Source organism: Corvus brachyrhynchos, unplaced genomic scaffold, assembly GCF_000691975.1.
Source record: "Corvus brachyrhynchos isolate BGI_N302 unplaced genomic scaffold, ASM69197v1 scaffold315, whole genome shotgun sequence".
NCBI lineage: Eukaryota > Metazoa > Chordata > Aves > Passeriformes > Corvidae > Corvus > Corvus brachyrhynchos.
The window spans coordinates 381610-399798 of record NW_008237903.1 but is presented as its reverse complement, the minus strand read 5'-3'; the positions used below and the strand labels follow the sequence as shown (position 1 = coordinate 399798).

The 18189-nt window shown below is 45.5% G+C and overlaps 3 protein-coding genes across 3 annotated transcripts; 1 reads left to right on the top strand and 2 right to left on the bottom strand.

Moving 5' to 3' along the window:
- Window positions 1-4486: 4486 nt before the first annotated feature.
- On the top strand, window positions 4487-5404 carry LOC103614735 (olfactory receptor 9I1-like). Its single transcript, XM_017732985.1, has 2 exons — window positions 4487-5027; window positions 5104-5404. The coding sequence occupies exons 1-2, from the start codon at window positions 4513-4515 to the stop codon at window positions 5402-5404; spliced, it is 816 nt and encodes a 271-aa protein (XP_017588474.1). The 5' UTR covers window positions 4487-4512.
- A 3636-nt stretch (window positions 5405-9040) lies between these two features.
- On the bottom strand, window positions 9041-9985 carry LOC103614734 (olfactory receptor 1019-like). The gene is given in 3 exon segments (XM_008632711.2): window positions 9041-9414; window positions 9417-9790; window positions 9792-9985. Coding segments are annotated over 3 exon segments (939 nt in total). The 5' UTR covers window positions 9983-9985.
- A 4131-nt stretch (window positions 9986-14116) lies between these two features.
- LOC103614733 (olfactory receptor 1440-like) lies at window positions 14117-15387 on the bottom strand. The gene has a single exon (XM_008632710.2). It carries the CDS (start codon window positions 15385-15387, stop codon window positions 14449-14451), a length of 939 nt encoding a protein of 312 aa, XP_008630932.1. The 3' UTR covers window positions 14117-14448.
- Window positions 15388-18189: the final 2802 nt, after the last annotated feature.

The following is an 18189-nucleotide window of genomic DNA, read 5'->3' as shown; positions in this document are numbered from 1 at the left end:
CTGATGCTTGGAAAACAAAATATCCAGGTGGGATCAGCCACATGATGCCATTGTTTTATTTATTGCCTATTTCTCAGTTTCCTGAGCAAGAACAAGGCACTTTGCTACACAAGGCTTATGGGAACATCAGGAAAAAAGGAGGGTTTATGTAAAATAAAAAGGAGATGATGCTCCCAGCAATGTCCAACAGATGGTGGTGACATACAGGAAAAGCTGATGGATATTTTTTAACCTTTTTCCTCTTCCAGTTCTCCATTTCATACCTTAAAAGGACTTTTATGGCTCTTTAACATCCCTTGGGATTGACAATGGAGCACCATGGTGCACTAAAGGAGCAAAAATAAGTTGTTTGTGTGAAAACAGGAATTAATTTCATTCAGAAGCAGATGAAACACAACTTTTCACAAGGAAAGGGTTTTTTTGACCAAAAAAAAAAAAAAAAAGCAGGTTGATTTGTCATCCTTGCCAGCACCAAGTTTTCACCCAGAATATGGAGAAATGAGGGAGATGCAATTTCTGTCAGGAGTTACTTCTTGACTAAAAAAGGGAACTTTAAAATAATTATCACTCTCAGTTTTTTTATTTCAGGTTGTTCAGGTTTTTTTTCTTGCCTTGTTTTGTTATTTTCCAGTCCCTTCTCCCCACTGCCAAAGTGCAAATCTCCGGATACAAACTCCCCTGATAATATTCCTGACTTTGTTTTTAACAAACCACCAGGGGCATAAAGTGGAAAACTAATTGTAGCTTTGTTGAAGGCTTTGAAAGGCAGAAACTGGGGGTGGAAAAAGGAAAGGACAAAGGTGACTGTTTCAGTTGAGCCTGGAAATTTATCCTGCTTTCAAATAGGGAGTGATTTATTAATTAATTCATTGACTTGGCTTATGGGCAATATCTCTCTATCTTCAAACTGCATTAAAACTGAAAATTAATTCGTTTAGATGTTGTCCTTCCATCTTTCCTAGGAAGGGCTTTTCATGGCTCCCTGATCCAGCCCAGAAATCATGGAAGTCTGGAATGTCTCATCATTCATCAACTTTATATGGGGGATCCTGAGACCTTTCATAGAATCCTGGAATGGTTTGGGATGGGAAGGACCTTAAGGATCATCCAGTTCCACCCTGCTGCCATGGGCAGGGACACCTTCCCCTAGACCAGGTTGCTCCAAGCCACATATCCATAAATACATATGGATATAAATGTATAACTTGCCATCCTAGGGCCAGAGATCTCCTAGATGTCTTTTCTGATGCAAAATTATATATTAAAATCCAATAGCAAATTTTATATATTTATATATAAGATGGAAAACATTCTTGGGTTAAATGTGTGCACCAACACCCACATGTTACTGGATTTTCTTCTCCCCCACAAACCTCCATGAATCCCACTTCATTCCCAGCTGAAAACAAGGTATGGGTGAGAGCCCTGGCATGAGGGAGGGGGAAAAATAGCCAGACAGAATTCCCTGACCCTGATAACAAAACAAATCAGCATAAAAGGATTAAAGATAAAAATCCAATTCTTACCTCACCAGAGGAGCATCGGGATCAGAGAGTTCCTTGAGGAACCCTTTCCATCAGCAAAACATCCTTTAATAGAAATATTATTTAATGTATTTATATTTATATTTATATTTATATTTATATTTATATTATATTTTTATATAACTCTACTTCAGGGTCAGTAGGTGGGTTTATTCCTGGTATCCATTGCAAACACCTTAGGGTGTCCTAAGTACCTCTGGATGGATCCCTGGAGCAGCTGGCTGGGATTACAGGAGATGAGGGCTGATCCAAGCCTCCAGGTAATGAATGAACCCAAAAGGCTTCCAGGCTACTCCTGGTTTAGCACCAGGAGGTCTGTACAGGACCTACCCATCAGATCCAGAGTCCATTAAACCTTCTTATTCTGCTCCAGGTATTCCCAGGAATATCTCAGCCACCCACAAAGTAAAGTCTGGATCCACAGATGGGATTTCTCTATCAGCTATCAATAACATTAAGAACGTCCTGTGTTATCTGAGGTGGAATTAGAGGGATCAAGAGACTCCAGGTAGCCTAGAAGAGGCTGTGCCATGTCCAGAGGAGATCCATGCAGGGTCACATAGAATCCTAGAATGGTTTGGGTTGGAAGGGGCATTAAAGATCATCCAAAAGCTGATGTTTTGGTTGGGTGTAGCTCTATAAACAACAATATTTTAACATCAGTGTTGGAATTTGGTGAGTTTCTGCACCAAAATTTCGCCACCTATTCCCATTACTCCCTGTTTTATTACCAGTCTTCCAGGCACAACTTCAAACACCCCCTCTTTTCTCAAAATAATAAATAAAACCATGAAATCTGGTTATTTCCATGAGAAACTTCTGATACTTAGAAAAGAACAACCAAGAAGGTAAACCAACTTGTAAAAAAAGTTAAATAATTATCAGGTAATTAAGTATAAACCTTTGAACAGTTTATCACTAAATCCTTCCTCTGCCTTTGTGCATGTTCCAAGAAAAATGGCAATTTTTGCTTTCATGGCCATTTCTGCTCCATTTCTTTGGCATTGCCCCAAATCAGACTTATTTTGTCTCTGTCCAGGACTGTATTACCCCAAATCACCACTGACTTCCCCAAAAACCTGTTTTTCCACCTTCCATCCTGCTTTATAAATCAGAACCTAATTTATTCCAAGCCTCCTGATGTTCTCTGAGCCAAGACTCCAAACCACCAGGTGAGCTGGTGATGATGAGGCAGGTCCAAGGTTGACCTAAATGCTATGGGGTTTTATTCCTCAGTTATTTATTTTAATTATGAATCCAGTCTGTCAAACTGTTCTATTATGTATCATTCCCGCTGGATAAAATTCACATTGATAAACTTGTGCTTTACACCTTTATGAGCTCCAGCAGGCTGAAGCATCTGAAAACAAAGTCAATCCCTGGTCAGGGTTGGATCTGTGATCAAGGCAAGGTGCAGATTAAAGGAATCCAGAGATGTGCACGTTTGTGAAACTGGAAACCAGGACTTCTCCAGTATAACTCCAGAGGGGAAATAACCTCTTTGGGCTGAGCTTAAATAGAGTTTGTAGGTCAAGGGTGTGGATGGAGCCCCCAGATGGGGTGATTAATGCAAATTAGTTCACTCTGAGACAACTAATCCCTGTCTGAAAGTGCTCAGAGCCACCTGAACATCCGGGCTGCAAGTACTTCAACGTGGATAATCCCATCCTTGAAGGAAAACTGGGCTGTCCCTCCACAGAGGGACATCAGCAGCTCCAGAGCCAGAGGTGCTTTGTGTGACACCTGGGGACCCTCTGACCAGCCTGTCATCGCTGGTGCCGTGTGTCCATGTGACGTGGTGGCTCATCCACAGGATGGATTTGAGATCCCTGAAGCACAATAAGTTTCAGGATTCCATTCTATCCCCTTTTTTTTGCTCTTTTCTTTGTTTATTTGCTCTGCCATGAGGAGCCCTGAGGGTTTTTATCCCAGGAGAGCAGAGGGAACATATTTACAGCCCTGTCACCCACAGGCTCAGCTGTCGGAGTCAGGGAAGGAGCCCATCCCTCTCCACATCAGCCTGGATGTTCTCTGCTGCTTTTGGGATAGACCCTTGGCTCCCACCACTGCAGCGAGGGCACAGGAAGAGATGTAAATCCAAGAGAAAGAAGTTGACTTCCTTCTTCATGTCCTCATATCCTCTTTTTTTGCGGGCTGTGTTGGAAAACAGCCTCCCAAAAGTAGGACTTTTTATAATAAATGGGAGTAATGGCTTGTGCAAATTGGTTTTTATTTTCCTTAGGCAGCTAAAGCAAGATAAATGGATTTATGGAAGTGTTAAGGATGAGTCTTATTTAGTTATAAAGAACTGTCAGCAGAATACAGTTGTTAACAAATCAGCCTTTGGAATTGGATTGTTTTAAAATCCATTCCCATTCCAAGTAAGTTTTATCTTAATTCCCATGGGTTTTGGATGTTTCAGCCTGCTGGAGCTCAGAAAGGTATAAAACATGATTTTATCCATGTGAACTTTATCCAGTGGGAATGATACAGTTTGATGGACTGGATTAATAATTAAAAGCCAAGGAAAAATGTTTTTAATGTGGTGTAATCTGGGATTTCACTGGCACTGGGACTTTCTCCCACTCCAGGTTTATGTTATCTCCAATGAGATTCCTCCGAGCTGTCATCGGAAACAAATTTCTTTCAAACCATAAGGGTATAACTATCTGATTCTTTTCTTCATTCTGAATTAATATGTGCCAGAGTAAATCCATCATTTTACACATCCAGGCATGGAAAAACAAACTTGCCATTCGTGTTACTTCAAGCTCCGTGTACTTTCCCAAGCACCTCAGCTGATAAGTAAAAAACTATAGAATTCATGTTTGGAAAAGACATGGAAAATAGCAAAGTATGGCAATTTAAATGGTGATTGGTTGGAGTTAAACATGGCCCAAAAGCTAAACTCTGGGTTTTACCATTTTGATGTATTTCTTCCCTTTGCCTCAGCAGGTAGCACCCGGCCATGGGAGGAAACCACACGCAGCCCAAATTCATCCTCTTGGGAATTACAGACACTCCGTGGGCACAGGCCCCTCTTTTTGGGCTCTTCCTGTTGATTTACATCATCACTTTGGTGGGGAACGTGGGGTTGATGGTCTTGGTTTGGGTGGCTCCCAGCCTCCACACCCCCATGTACTTCTTCCTCGCCCATTTTTCCCTGGCCGACGTCTGCTATTCCACCATCATCTCCCCCAAAATGCTCACAGACCTGTTATTTGGGAATAAAACCATTTCCTGGGCCAGCTGCGTGACACAATTCCACCTCTTTGCTCTCTTCGCCACGGCCGAGTGTCACCTCCTGGCCACCATGGCCTACGACCGGCACGTGGCCATCTGCCACCCCCTGCTTTACGTCACAGTCGTGTCCCCTCGGGCCTGCTGGCAGCTGGTGGCCTGGTCCTACCTCGTGGCCTCCCTCAGTGCCCTCATCTACACCAGCTGCACATTTGGGGCCCGTGCCCCCCCCCACCGGGCTGGGCCCCAGCCTGGTCATCCTGCTCTGCTACGGCCGCATCTTCCACACCATCCTGGGCATGCGCTTGGCACCCAGCAGGGCCAGAGCCTTCCACACCTGCGCCTCCCACTTGGTGTCTGTGTCCGTGTTCTATGGGGCTCTGTTCTTCATGTACCTGCAGCCGGCGTCCCGGCATGGCAGCCGGGACAAGGTGGCCTCTGTCTTCTACACTGTGGTCAGCCCCATGCTCAACCCTTTCATCTACAGCCTGAGGAACAAGGAGGTGAAGGCAGCGCTGGGGAAGTGCAGGAGGAGGATGTTAAACCACTGCCGGCATCAGAGAGGTGCAACTCATGGCATCAGGGAGTCCTGGAATGCTTTGGGTTGGAAGGGACATTGAAGATCATCATCTGGTCCTACACACCATGGCCAGGGACACCTTCCACTAGACCAGGCTGCTCGAAACCCCATCCAACCTGGCCTGGAACTTTTCCAGGGATGGGGCAGCCACAGCTTCTCTGGGAAACCTGTGCCAGGGCCTCACCACCCTCACAGGGAAGAATTTCTTCCCAGAATCCCATCTAAACCTAGTCTCAGCTTAAAGCCATTCCATGTTGTCCTGCCACTCCATGCCCTTGTGGAAGCAAACCATTCCTCTAAAGTAAGAGATGATCCATAAAAATAATCAGATTTTTCCCTGATCCTAACAATTTTATATAGATTCTTCCACAATTCCTCACAAAACTCAATTACAATATTTATCCTAGAGAAATAGACCTCACAGTCACATATTCCTTGGGAGGAAACCAGGAGTGGGAGCTTCAAACTTGAATTCCCTTTGCAGCCAGCAGCCTGTCGAAAGAAATCACTCAGAATTATTCCAGGCTATTATTCCAATTAAACCTCTCTTTCTCTCAGGAAGAAAAAATCACAGTTTTATTGGTTTATAACTTATTTTGCACTGAGCAATATGTATTTTTCTTGCAAGATTATTGTCCTTATCCCTAAACTCCAATAAAATTCCTCATTACTACCTGTGAGTTATTTATTAGAGTTGAGCTTCTGGGGTGGGAGGGAGCATTTGGGAAGAGGAAGATTCTTTTTTAATTTGATTGGTAAAAAAATAAGATAAAAGGCTTAAAAAGTGCATTTTTGCCAGAGTTAGAAAGATAAAAAACTGATGCAAGTCAGGATCTCAAGATACACCTTGGAATATCAAGGGGAATGCAAGCGTCCAAGTGCCAAAACACACCATGAAAACCTAACAAGTGTGTTTCACTCAAAATTTAAGCATGTGTCTGGTTTTCATAGGAGAAAGAATCCTTAACATCTGATCTATGGATCAGATGGGAGCTGTCTGGGTTTGGAAAAGGCCATAAAAAAGCCAAAAACAACAGTTCTCCAAATCATGGCTCAATAAAGAAGATACAGGAATGGCCACAACACTGGGGGGAGAGCAGCAATCCTTCATCTTTTCCTGGCATGCACTTTTAATGGAAAAACCTCCTAATTTCTGCTCATCCCAACGAATTGCAGAGGATATTTGTCATTTCTGAGGGCAAACTGAGTTGCAATCCTGCAACTTCCTTTCACAATAGGGGTGGTCTGGATAAGGTCAGCAGACACTTCCCCCTCTTCCTCCTCTTCTCCACACACCTGATTGTGGTTGTCCCTCACCCATTGACACCTTTGAGGGGTGGGATGAGCTCTGACTCCACAGGGAGATAGGCCTTGGCTGTGGCAGGGAAAGGTGGAAGCAGGAAAATTTTCTCTTTGGCATTGTGTTGTGTAGATGTTGTGTTCTGAGGAGTTCTATGAGCATTAAGTTCCATTTGAAAAGTGAATGGATGGTGAACAGTGTCCTCCTTCTCTGGAAAAAAACAGCAGGAGAAGAGGTGGTTTAGGTCTGGGGGAAAATGGCTTCCACCTGGGAAAGGTGGATCTGGAGCTGGATGAAGAAGTTGGAATCGATATAAGTAGATGATAAAGGGCTTGGCAAGACAGAGACTTCTGATATCAAAGTTGGGTGGGAAGGGACTGTAAAGCTCATGCCATTCCAACCCCCTGCCATGGCAGGGACACCTTCCACTGGACCAAGCCCTGTCCAACCTGGCCTTCAACACTTCTAAGGATGGGGCAGCCACAGCTTCTCTGGGAAACCTGTGCCAGGGCCACACCACCCTCATAGGGAAGGATTTCTTTCCGATACCCAGTGTAAACCCACTCTCCTTCAGTTCAAGATTTTCAGGTTTTAATGAAGAATTAAGAAAGCCCACCAGCAGGTCTGATGCTCCAGAGTCCCACCATACAGGTGGTCACAGCTATTTCCACCACAAGTGATGCTGCTCCCATTCCCAGGGCAAGAAGAGATCCTTGGGGACCAACCACCCTTCAAGGAATCATCAGCTTAACAAGATCTCCTGGGCTTTGCCAAGAAAGTTTCCTAATCATCATCATGGAGCTCCTCAGAGGGCTTTTCAACAACAATTTTTGTCATTCTTCTTAACAAGCCATGAGAGACTAATTAACAAAGAAAAACAAGGAAGAAACTTTCTTCCTTGTTAAAGACAAAGTGAACTTCTCCAGCTGCTTTGTTTGCCAGTTCCAGGCCCTGGAGCCAAAAAGCTGGAGGGTCAATGTGTTGCCATGGGATTGTGTTAAGGGACATTAAAGCTCATCCAGTGCCATCCCCTGCCATGGGCAGGGACACCTTCCACTATCCCAGCCTGCTCCAAGCCCCATCCAGCCTGGCCTTGGACACTCCCAGGGATCCAGGAGCAGCCCCAGCTTCTCTGGGCACCCTGTGCCAGGGCCTCCCCACCTTCACAGGGAACAATTCCTTCCCAATATCCCATCTAAATGTTCTGTCAGTGTAAAGCCATTCCTCCTTGTCCAGCCACCCCAGGCCCTTGCCCAGAGTCCCTCTGCAGCTCTCCTGGAGCCTCTTTAGGCACTGGAAGGGGCTCTCAGGGGTCACCTCTACAGACTGAGCTCAGACACGGGTTAGTGCTGAGTTAACAGCTGGACTCCATGATCTTAGAAGGCTTTTCCAACCTAAATGATTATGGGATTCTGTAACTGTTTCTACCCCGTATCTGCTCCTGGTCAGCATCCCTGCCTCTCCTTCTGTGCTCAGTTTCACTGTACTTCCCACAGTTTGTTCATCCTTCCTCTGTGTCTCATGATTTATTTTAGAGGGGAAATCACACAATTGCCCAAAACTAAGCAAAACCTCTTTAATAATAAAGCCAAAATATGATCAAAATTCCACCAGAATCCATAGGAGCTGGCAGATGATGGCTCTCTGCTCCTTCAGCAAGCTTGGGCCTTCAGTTTGGTCACTGCCCACCCTGGGGTGGCACACAGGAAATTTCCCTTAGAAATGAATGACTGTGGAAGCAGCTCCTTCAGGAGGAGACTTGCACTGGTAAATAAACACCATTAGTTTCAGGAAATTAAATGGAAGTTTGAGGGTTTATGTCCCACTTCTTTATATATATATGAAATTATGTGTATAAAGATATTAATACATAAATTTCTTTATGTATATAAAGAAAATTTGTTTATAAAATGTCCTTATATATTTTTTCTTAAAATATATATAAATTTATCTCTTGAAATATGTAATTGGCTTCTTGACATCACAGGGAAATAAAAAGAACACCAGTTCTTACAGTAAGAAGTAGAGATTCAAGGACTGGGAGACAGCTCAGGATTTGGAGAAGTGCTGCAACTGCTAATTGGGAAGAAGGGAGAACACTTTAGAAACTCTCCTGCTGCATTTTATTTTTACACTATCAGGGATGTGTCTAAAAACCCAGAGAGGCAGATACAGAAGGAGTCACAATCAGGTGTGTGAGAGAAAAGAGAAAAGCTTCTCTTTTTTTACATCCTAAAAGAAGGAAATGGTTGCAGCAGCTGTAGTCAGAACAGATGAAGAGTCCCTGGTCCTCAAGCTCTACAAGTGATCAAGAAGGGCTTAAATTCCTGAAATTCAAATAGTATCAGGCAGCAAAGACAAATAAAAAAGGAAATACTATTTCTCAGCAGAACCTTTCCTCCCTATCAGTCTCCAGAGCCCAGCCTTCACCTCCTGGTTCCTCAGGCTGTAGATGCAGGGGTTCAGCATGGGGGTGACCATGGTGTAGAACACCGAGGCCACCTTGTCCTGCACCCGGGAGCTCCTGGAGCTGCGCTGGGAGTACATGGCCATGAAGGATCCATAGGAGAGCACCACGACAGCTAGGTGGGACGTGCAGGTGGAGAAGGCTTTTCGCTTCCCCGCGGCCGAGCGCGTGCCCAGGATGGCAGTCAGGATGAAGGCGTAGGAGAGCAGGATGGCCAGGATGGTGGCAGCCAGGTTGAAGCCTGCCATGACAAACATCCCCAGCTCGTTAGGTGCGGGGTCATGCAGGAGAGAGCGAAGAGCAGGGGCCCCTCGCAGTAGAAGTGGTCGATGACATTGGGGCCACAGAAGCTCAGCCCAAGGGCCAGGCCCGTGTGGAGGGTGGCATTTGTGACCCCTGCCAGGCATGAGCTGGCCACCAGAAGCACACAGAGCCCTCGGGACATGGAGAGGGAGTAGAGCAGGGGGCTGCAGATGGCCACGTAGCGGTCGTAGGCCATGGCAGCCAGGAGGTAGCACTCAGCGGTGGGAAAGGCCACGTAGAAATAGAACTGTGTGAGGCATGCGGCATGAGAAATGACCTTCTCCTCATCCAGGAGATCCCAGAGCAGCCTGGGAGTGATGCAGGAGGAATAACAGAGGTCCAGAAAGGACAGGCTTCAGGAAGAAGTACATGGGGGTGTGGAGCTGGGCAACCAGCCGGATCAACACCAGCAGCCCCACATTCCCCAGCAGGGTGATCACGTAGATCACCAGGAAGACCACAAAGAGAATAACCTGGACATTGCCCTGTTGGGAGAATCCCAAGAGGACAAAGTGAGCACTGGAGGTTCCATTTCCTTTGGCTGCCATCCTAATGCAGGTGCTGTAAGAAAACGGAGATGCAGGGTCAGCACATTCCTGTTTTCTGCACAAACACGTTAAAAATGCCTTTATTTTTATCAGCAAACATAACCTGGAGATGCAGGAACTGTGGGATTTACTGTTTGGTTCAAAATACATTTTAAAGCAGCCAAAGTTCACTACTGAGTTTGTTTCTAATGGTTTTAGTCTGGTTTAGCCACTGATTGGGTTTGATAAATCACTTTGCACATTGGAAGGTTTATTCCACCTCCTGAACACATTAAGGGGGTTGTTACTCATCAGATTCAAAGCATTAACTACAGTAATTTATCCTGACTTTAGAAATCTTTACTAATTTGAAAACCAAACTGAAAACAGTAAAAACCACCCAAAAAACAACCCCAAGCCTCATTGGTTTAGAAGATCCAAAGGAGACAAAGCACCAGTGACAGGTCAGGACATCTTTAAAAATTTTTTTGAAGAGTCAGAACATATGAAAATAAAATAAAATTCTTCCCTCCTTCCTGTGAAACTCTGAAATTCAGGTTCAAACTGGAACTTAAAAAACTCTTTAAATATGGTGATGTTTGTGTCATTCCTTTGAGAAGTGTGAAGTGGAGAAAGAAAAGGGTTTTAAAACCCTGGAGGCCCCAAAAATGTTGTGGTGCCATGAGGAACTGGGGGGAGTAAGATGCTGATATACAGTTCAAATAAATAGAAAGAAATAGATGTAAATTGGAAAATAATCCAGGTAGTGCTGCTATGAAATGATTGATCTTCAGGGCCAGGTTGGACAGGACTTGGAACAACCTGGGCTAGCACAAGGTGTCCCTGCCCGTGGAACATCACTGGAGGATCCATAAGGTCCCTTCCAACCCAAACCATGGATTCCGTGATCAATTCCTGGGTTTCACCTCAGAGACCCTGAGCTTGGATGATTATTTGTCATGAGAACAGGCTCCCACCTCAGGCCCTCTCCTTGCAACAGAGCAACTCCTTGCAGCCTTATTTTGGGTAAATCTCACCTGTTTGCTCACATCTCAGGCCCTTTTTGCTTGATCAGATTTTATTTCCTAGACCAAAATTTCCAGGGAGAAATAAACCCAGATTTCTTCCAATATTAGTGTGGAAGACAGGAATAATTTGCCCTCACAAAGAGCATCAAAACTTGACCAAAAACCCTGCTGTTTGTAATCCTCATTCACAGGAACACCAAGGGGTTTGTCACTGCCCGCCCCTGGAGGAGGAAATTTCCCTTGGGAATGGATGACTTTGGAAGCAGCTCCTTAAGGAGAAGACCTGCACTGGTAAATAAACATAATTAGTTAAATAAACTCAAATAGTTTCGGGAAATTAAATGGCAGCTTGAGAATTTATTTACCACTATATATATATATATATATATATGACCATTTTAATATATAAAAAAAGTTAATATAGAGGTTTATATATATTTTATATATGCAGCTATATATATAATTAATACATATAAATATTTTCCTAATTCATATAATTTAATTTTCTATATTATATGTAATTATATATATTTAAATTTATCTCTCAGAATATAGAATTAAAAAGGACTGGTGTAAGAAATTGAGATTCAGGGATTGAGAGACAGCCCAGGGTTTGGAGAAGTGTTTCAATTGCTAATTGGCATGAAAGGAAAACTCTGCAGGAACTCTCCTGCTGCAATTTATTTTTACATTTTCTGGTGATGAGGATGAGCCGAATTCAAGACTTTTAGGTTCAGACAGACCCTTCAGTCAATTTGCCCAGAGTGAGCCTCCCAATTCTGCTGATATGAGGAATATTCATCCAAAATTTGAGTCAGGAATTAAGGTTCAGATGTGCTGGAGTAAATGTTTTGCCATCAGGAAGGACCTTCGAGATTTCCTGGAGTTATTTATTATATTCCATAAAAACCTTCATGGACAAGTTCCTGCTTCCACAAACACTTGGGAAGGATAATTTTCCCCATCCAGCAAAAAATTGTCTCAAAACCACTTAAAATTTCAGCCTCTCTGGTTAATAAGATACTCACAGGTCCTTGAGCTGAAGTCCACACACTCCATCAGTCTGGCCAAAACCCGGAACTTTTCTGTTTCCATCCTCTAACGTGGCCGGAATATTTAAGTTTAGCCCCATCCCCATGCAACCAATTACCACAGGGTCTCTGAGGCACCTGAACACAAAATGAGCCTTCCCCAGAGCCCCTGGGAGCCATCCCGAGGTTCCTCCCTGGAGTTTTAGGGATGGGATCCCCACAGGACATCGGAATTGATGCCTGCAGAGCCTGAGTGATGCCATTTGTGAACACAACGTTGTTGGGAGGAAACACCAAAACAAGGACTTTTGCTAAAGGCTTGAATTTGAAAGATTTTAAAATTCTTCTCTAATTCTATATTTCTCTTCTCCCCTCCCCACCCCAAAAAAGCTGTTCCTCCAGATCTCAGTCAGAGGTTCATTGCAGGAAGTCACTTGAGTGGCTGTCTGTGCTTTTCTCCAGCTGCTGGTGGATGTCCTTGCACTCAGGAAGTATCGATGGCTCATCTCCATCTTGGTGGCCACCACAATGTCCACAGCTGCTCTCCAGCCTGTCCCAGTGTCTGGGACAATTATTCCCCCATGGGCAACACTCAGCATTTTCCCTTTTCCAAGTTTTTTTGGTTTCCATCTGCCCATTTTTGACCAGGAAAGCTCATTTTGAAAAGCCATTTTGCAATGTGTGCTTCAAAATGGCTGCAGGAGACTCACCTGCAGTCATCTGCATTGGCCAGAGAATCCTGGAATGGCTGGGGCTGGAAGGGACATTAAAGCTCATCTCATTCCATCCCATGCCACGGGCAGGGACACAGGATGACACATGAAGGGGGTTTGTCTCTCAGGAGCAAATATCAGTGCTGGATGTTCCATTTCTTTCCTCAAACCCCGCTGATGGTCGCAGCTCCTCTCATGGTCAGATGCTGTTCTCACAGAAGTTGGACACAGTTCACCCCCATTTACCCAATCCCCACTTCCAAAATGAGCCAAAACCTTTCGGTTTTGAGAGCAGCAGCTCCAGCATGAAGCCACAACATGCAGAGTGACAATGCCATGGCCACAGACTCAGGGTTTAATTCACTAAGGGCTCATGTTCCTGTTTAAAGGTCAGGTGATGGTCAAGGCAAGACCAGATGGACAAAAGTCACTGAATGGTTTCTCAAACTATTATTCAAATATTGAATATTTTTCAAATATTATTAAAAATATTCAATATTTTATTGCCAAACAATGGTTTTAAGGCCCTGGAGCAAGAAGAGTTGTTCTGGGGCTTATGTTTTAAATGTCTCAATGTTTTATTAAATTAATAATTATGGGGGGTTTATGTTTTAAATAAAACATTAAAAGAAAGATTAAAGATTAAAAATAGTCTTTAGTCATATTTAAAGAAAAAATGTACTGTCTTCTCTGCATCTAAATTAAACAACGTCCTGAGGGTGGCAGGGAGGATCAGAAGGGTGGGAGAACAGCAGGAGTAGCACAAGGAGGTCCCAGTTCATGGTCCTGATCACAGAATCATGGAATTGGTTAGGCGGGAAAAGTCCTCTAGGATCATCAAGTCCACCCATACCCACCTTTATTCCCTTACTCCCGTCTAGTCTCTGTTTCTAGGAGGCCTCTTCAGGCATCACCACCACTGCCCTGGGCAGCCTGATCCAGGGCTGCACAATCATTTCCATGGAGAAATTTTCCCTATATCCAACCTAAACCTCCCCTGGTGCAACTTGAGGACATTGTCTCCGTATCTGTGGGCATGTGAGTTGAGGGCCTCTGGGGTCCCTTCCATGGGGGGGTCAGCACAGCTGATAAGAGAGGAACAGGAGCATGAATAGTTCAAGGGGATTGATCCAGGCAGCTGGATTAAATAATAACCAGGGAATTATCAGGAAGCTTTGGGAACAAAGGATTCAGCTGATTGACCCTGAGTGCCTGTGAGTTGTATGTCATCAATAAATCAGCAATTTCCTTGATCCTGCCTTGATTTAATCCAACCAAGCAGCTTCTCCTCCATCCCAAGTTATTCTGTGTCTCTAGGAGAGCTCCATCACTCTGGATTTCACCATGGACCTGGCACATGGTGAGATAAAACACAAATTGGAGGGTTTTGGTTTTTTTCACATATGCAGTGCTTGTGCACCAAAACATTTAACACCAAATATGTCACAGAATTCTGGAATGGTTTGGGTTGGAAGGGATCTCAAAGCTCATTCAGTTCCAACGCCCTGCTGTGGGCGGGGACACCTTTCATTAGACCAGGTTGCTCCAAGCCTCATCCAAACACCAAAACTGGAGTGAAATTGTTATTCTCAGCTGATACTGAACCAGCCAGCATATAACCTAAATCAAAGTGCAGAAGGCCCTGAAAATGTCCTGACATATTTCACAAAAATCCCAGGCTATCACCCACACCTCCAGTGTATCTGGCCACAAGGTTAAAACATCCAAGCTGATTTTCTTTTCCTGAGTCTCCTCCAAGCCTCCTTTACCACCTGGTTCCTCAGGCCGTAGATCAAGGGGTTCAGCATAGGGGTCACCACAGTGTAGAGCACAGCAGCCCATCTATCTCCTCCCCTGGAGGTTTCTGACCTGGGGATTAAGTACATGAAAATCAGTGACCCATAGAAGGTGCTGACGGTGGTGAGGTGGGAGGCACAGGTGGAGAGGGCTTGGCGCTTGCCTCCGGCAGAGCTGGTGCTCAGGACGGTGGAGATGATGACCATGTAGGACACCAGGACCACCAGGATGCTGGAAACACCGAGCAAAGATGATGTCCTCATGATGTTGAGGCTGAGGGTGGTGTTGGAGGTAGAGAGCGAGATCAGCAGGGAAATGTCACAGAAGAACAGATCAATGGCGCTGGAGCCGCAGAAGAACAAGTTGGACATGCTGATGGTTTGTCCCACACCGTTGATCAGCCCCAGGAGGTAGGACCCAGTCACCAGCCGGGAGCAGCGCTCTGGGGACATTACAAGGGGGTAGAGCAGGGGGTGGCAAACAGCCACGTATCGGTCATAAGCCATCACAACCAGCAGGACGCACTCGACCATCTCAAACAGGTCAAAAGTGAACACCTGAGCCATGCACCCGGCATAGGTGATTCCTTTCTTCCCCAACAAAACCCCAGCCAACATCCTGGGGGTGATGATGGTGGAAGTGCAGAGGTTCACAAAAGCCAGGTTGCCCAGGAAATAATACATGGGGGAGTGGAGCAGGGGACTGACTCTGATCAAGGCAATCATCCCAAGGTTCCCCAGGATGGTGACAAGGTAGGTGAGCAGGAAAAGCAGGAACTGGGCAACCTGAGCTGCTGGTGCCTCAGGGAACCCTGCCAAGATGAACTCGGTTGCTTGGGAGCAATTGCTTCCTGCCATTCCTTCCATGCGTGTTCACTGAGTGACCTCCTTGCCGGAGATTTCTTCCAAGTGGAAAACCCTCTTTCCAGTGGGATCTGCTTGGAGACAATCCTACAAGATCTAAAGCAAGAGTTCAGGCATTGATCGATGAGAAAGAGCTGGGGAGAAGTCACAGTATAGGCAGGGAGAAGATCTAGGTTACACAACTCAGTAGCTTTACCTTGGCGCCGCCTTTAATCCCATGCGTGTGTCAGGTTGCGCGCTAGCTCAAAGAGAGCCCGGAGGTCCAGCTGCACTCCGACTGATTTACGGCGGCACATGAAAAAAGCAGAAAGGGGGGGGCGCCCACCCGCGGGGGGGGCCCCTGGGGAGAAGTCACAGTATAGGCAGGGAGAAGATCTAGGTTACACAACTCAGTAGCTTTACCTTGGCGCCGCCTTTAATCCCATGCGTGTGTCAGGTTGCGCGCTAGCTCAAAGAGAGCCCGGAGGTCCAGCTGCACTCCAACTGATTTACGGCGGCACATGAAAAAGACAGAAAGGGGGAGCTCCTCACCCGAGGGAGCTGCCTCTGAGCAGGGTGTGAAGGCACGCAGGTGGAGGCAAAGAAGCAGAGAGAAGGGACTCCTCATATAAATTCCACACAGAAGGTTTATTCATGTGAAAGGGATGAAGAGCCAAGGATCCGAGGGTTTCCAGGGATTTTATAGTGGGGATAGGAAAGGTGGAGATAAGGGATACAGCCAATAGGATATGGGATAGGAGGCGGAGTTGAGAGCAAGGGAACCAATGAGATTAACACATAGGAGGGATTCAGGGAAGGAACCAATGGGGTGTCAAGTAATGTGGCGCGTTCTAGAACTAATACATATTAACTTAAGGAAAATTAATATTAACAAACTTATACATAAAACAGGGCAGGGAAAACACAAACCGATCATATAAAAATATGTAAACTGCGGAACTGGGGGCTTGTGGGTTCTAACCCTAACTAGAGAGTGGGTTGCTAAACTTCAGTGCCTGACCACCACAGCTTGGTGTTGGTTGTATCCTCAGGAGTCAGGGAGGCTGCAGCCACCTGCACTGCCACATGTGTGTTCAGTTTGGGACTTTGAGCTCATCCAACATACCCAGAAGCAAAGAGAAACCTGATAAAAGCTGTAAAAGCACAGAATTAATTATTCATCCTTGGGTTGGCATCTGCCAACTGCCTGCTTTGTCTGTCTTCTCCATAGAATCCTGGAAGGGTTTGGATTGGAAGGGGTCTTGAAGACCATCCCATTGCACCCCATGGGCAGGGACACTTTCCACTAGACGAGATTGTGGCCTTGAATGCTTCCAGAGAAGGGGCATGCAAAACTTCCTAACTATGAAGCCTCCCCTCCCTCCTGGATGCACTGGTTTGGCTGTAAAAGATTTTCCCAGCTCTTTACCCTGTTCCTGGAGTCTTCAAATAAAAACATGCAACACCCAAAGCTGAGCAATCTCCTCCTGAAAATATTTTTTTTGGGGAAAAAAAAGTAACTTAAAAAATCACCTTTTGGACATGCCTTATATCAGCAACGGTAAGATCCTTAAGTGTTCCTTACAGGAGAGCTTCCAGTCCTCATCCAGGAGACCTTCGTGGTCAGTGAGAAGACTTCAGAGCAAGTGCTCCAACGGGGGTGTCCTCACCACACACCGCTGCAGATCACCTAGATTTGGTGCTAAGCCCAGAGTATGATGAGCCCAGGAGCCTCCAGGTATGAGCTGAGATGAAAATCAAAGCTTTGCAAGAGAAAACGACAGGAGATGGGTGGCTCAGCATGCGCTGTCCTTGCTCATGGTTCTGCAGGATAATCCTCCACTACATCTCTGCACTCTGCCTGCTTCCCTCATGATGCTCTTCAAGGTGGATATTAAGGTGCTCTGCAGGTGAGTTTAAAAATATACCACCATCAGCAAAGATGTTTTTATGTAATTTGGGGATCTGGGGACTCTTGCAGCCCCAGGAGAGTGGCAAAGCCCAAAGAAGGTTGTTATCACTTTTCTGAGCTTCTGAGTTTGGAAGTGATTACCCACAGGAGATGATCTCACCTTGAGTGAGCCACAGGGCTTTGGGGACTCCTCAGAGCAACCACAGAGCAAACCCCTATCTGTTGTGTCAAATTTTTGAGCATTTCGGAGATTTTCAGCTCTACAAGTGCCATGGCTGGCATTATCACACCAGGGAGCTGACAGGGACCTTGCTGGTGGGCCACAGTCCCATGGGAGCTGGTATCCATCAGCAGTTCCAGTCATCAGAGATGATGAATCACCTCTCTATCCATTCTAAATTCCTTATACTCAAACCACAGCTCACTTGTCTCATCCCTGGAAGTGTTCAAAATGAGGTTGGAGCAACCTGGTCTAGTGGCAGGTGCCCCTGCCTATGGTAGGGGTGTAGAACAAGATGAGCTTTAAGGTCTTTTCCAAACCAAACCATTCCAGGATTCTATTAAGATTGGCTACAAGAATCCAGGAGAATCAGAGAATATGCTGAGTTGGAAGGGATCCACAAGGATCAAGTCCAACTCTCAGCACTGCCCATGACCATCCCCGAGAGTCACACCACGTGGCCCAGAGCATTGTTCAAATACCTCTTGAACTGTGTCTGGCTGGTGCTGTGCCCACTGTCCTGGGGATCCAGTTCCAGTGCCCAACCACCCTCTGGGTGAAGAATTTTTTCCTCATTATCCAACCTAAATCTCCCCTGACACAACTTCAGGCCATTCCCTTAGGTCCTGTCACTGGTCACCACAGAGAGGAGATCAGGGTCTGCCCTCCCTCTTCCCCTCAAGAG

Bases quoted from the DNA above. Each gene is read 5' to 3' on its own strand.
- LOC103614735 (XM_017732985.1), top strand. From the start codon at position 4,513: ATGGGAGGAAACCACACGCAGCCCAAATTCATCCTCTTGGGAATTACA. The intron at 5,028-5,103 runs GCCCCAGCCTGG...GGCACCCAGCAG, and splicing joins GCCCCCCCCCACCGGGCTGG to GGCCAGAGCCTTCCACACCT.
- LOC103614733 (XM_008632710.2), bottom strand. From the start codon at position 15,387: ATGGCAGGAAGCAATTGCTCCCAAGCAACCGAGTTCATCTTGGCAGGG.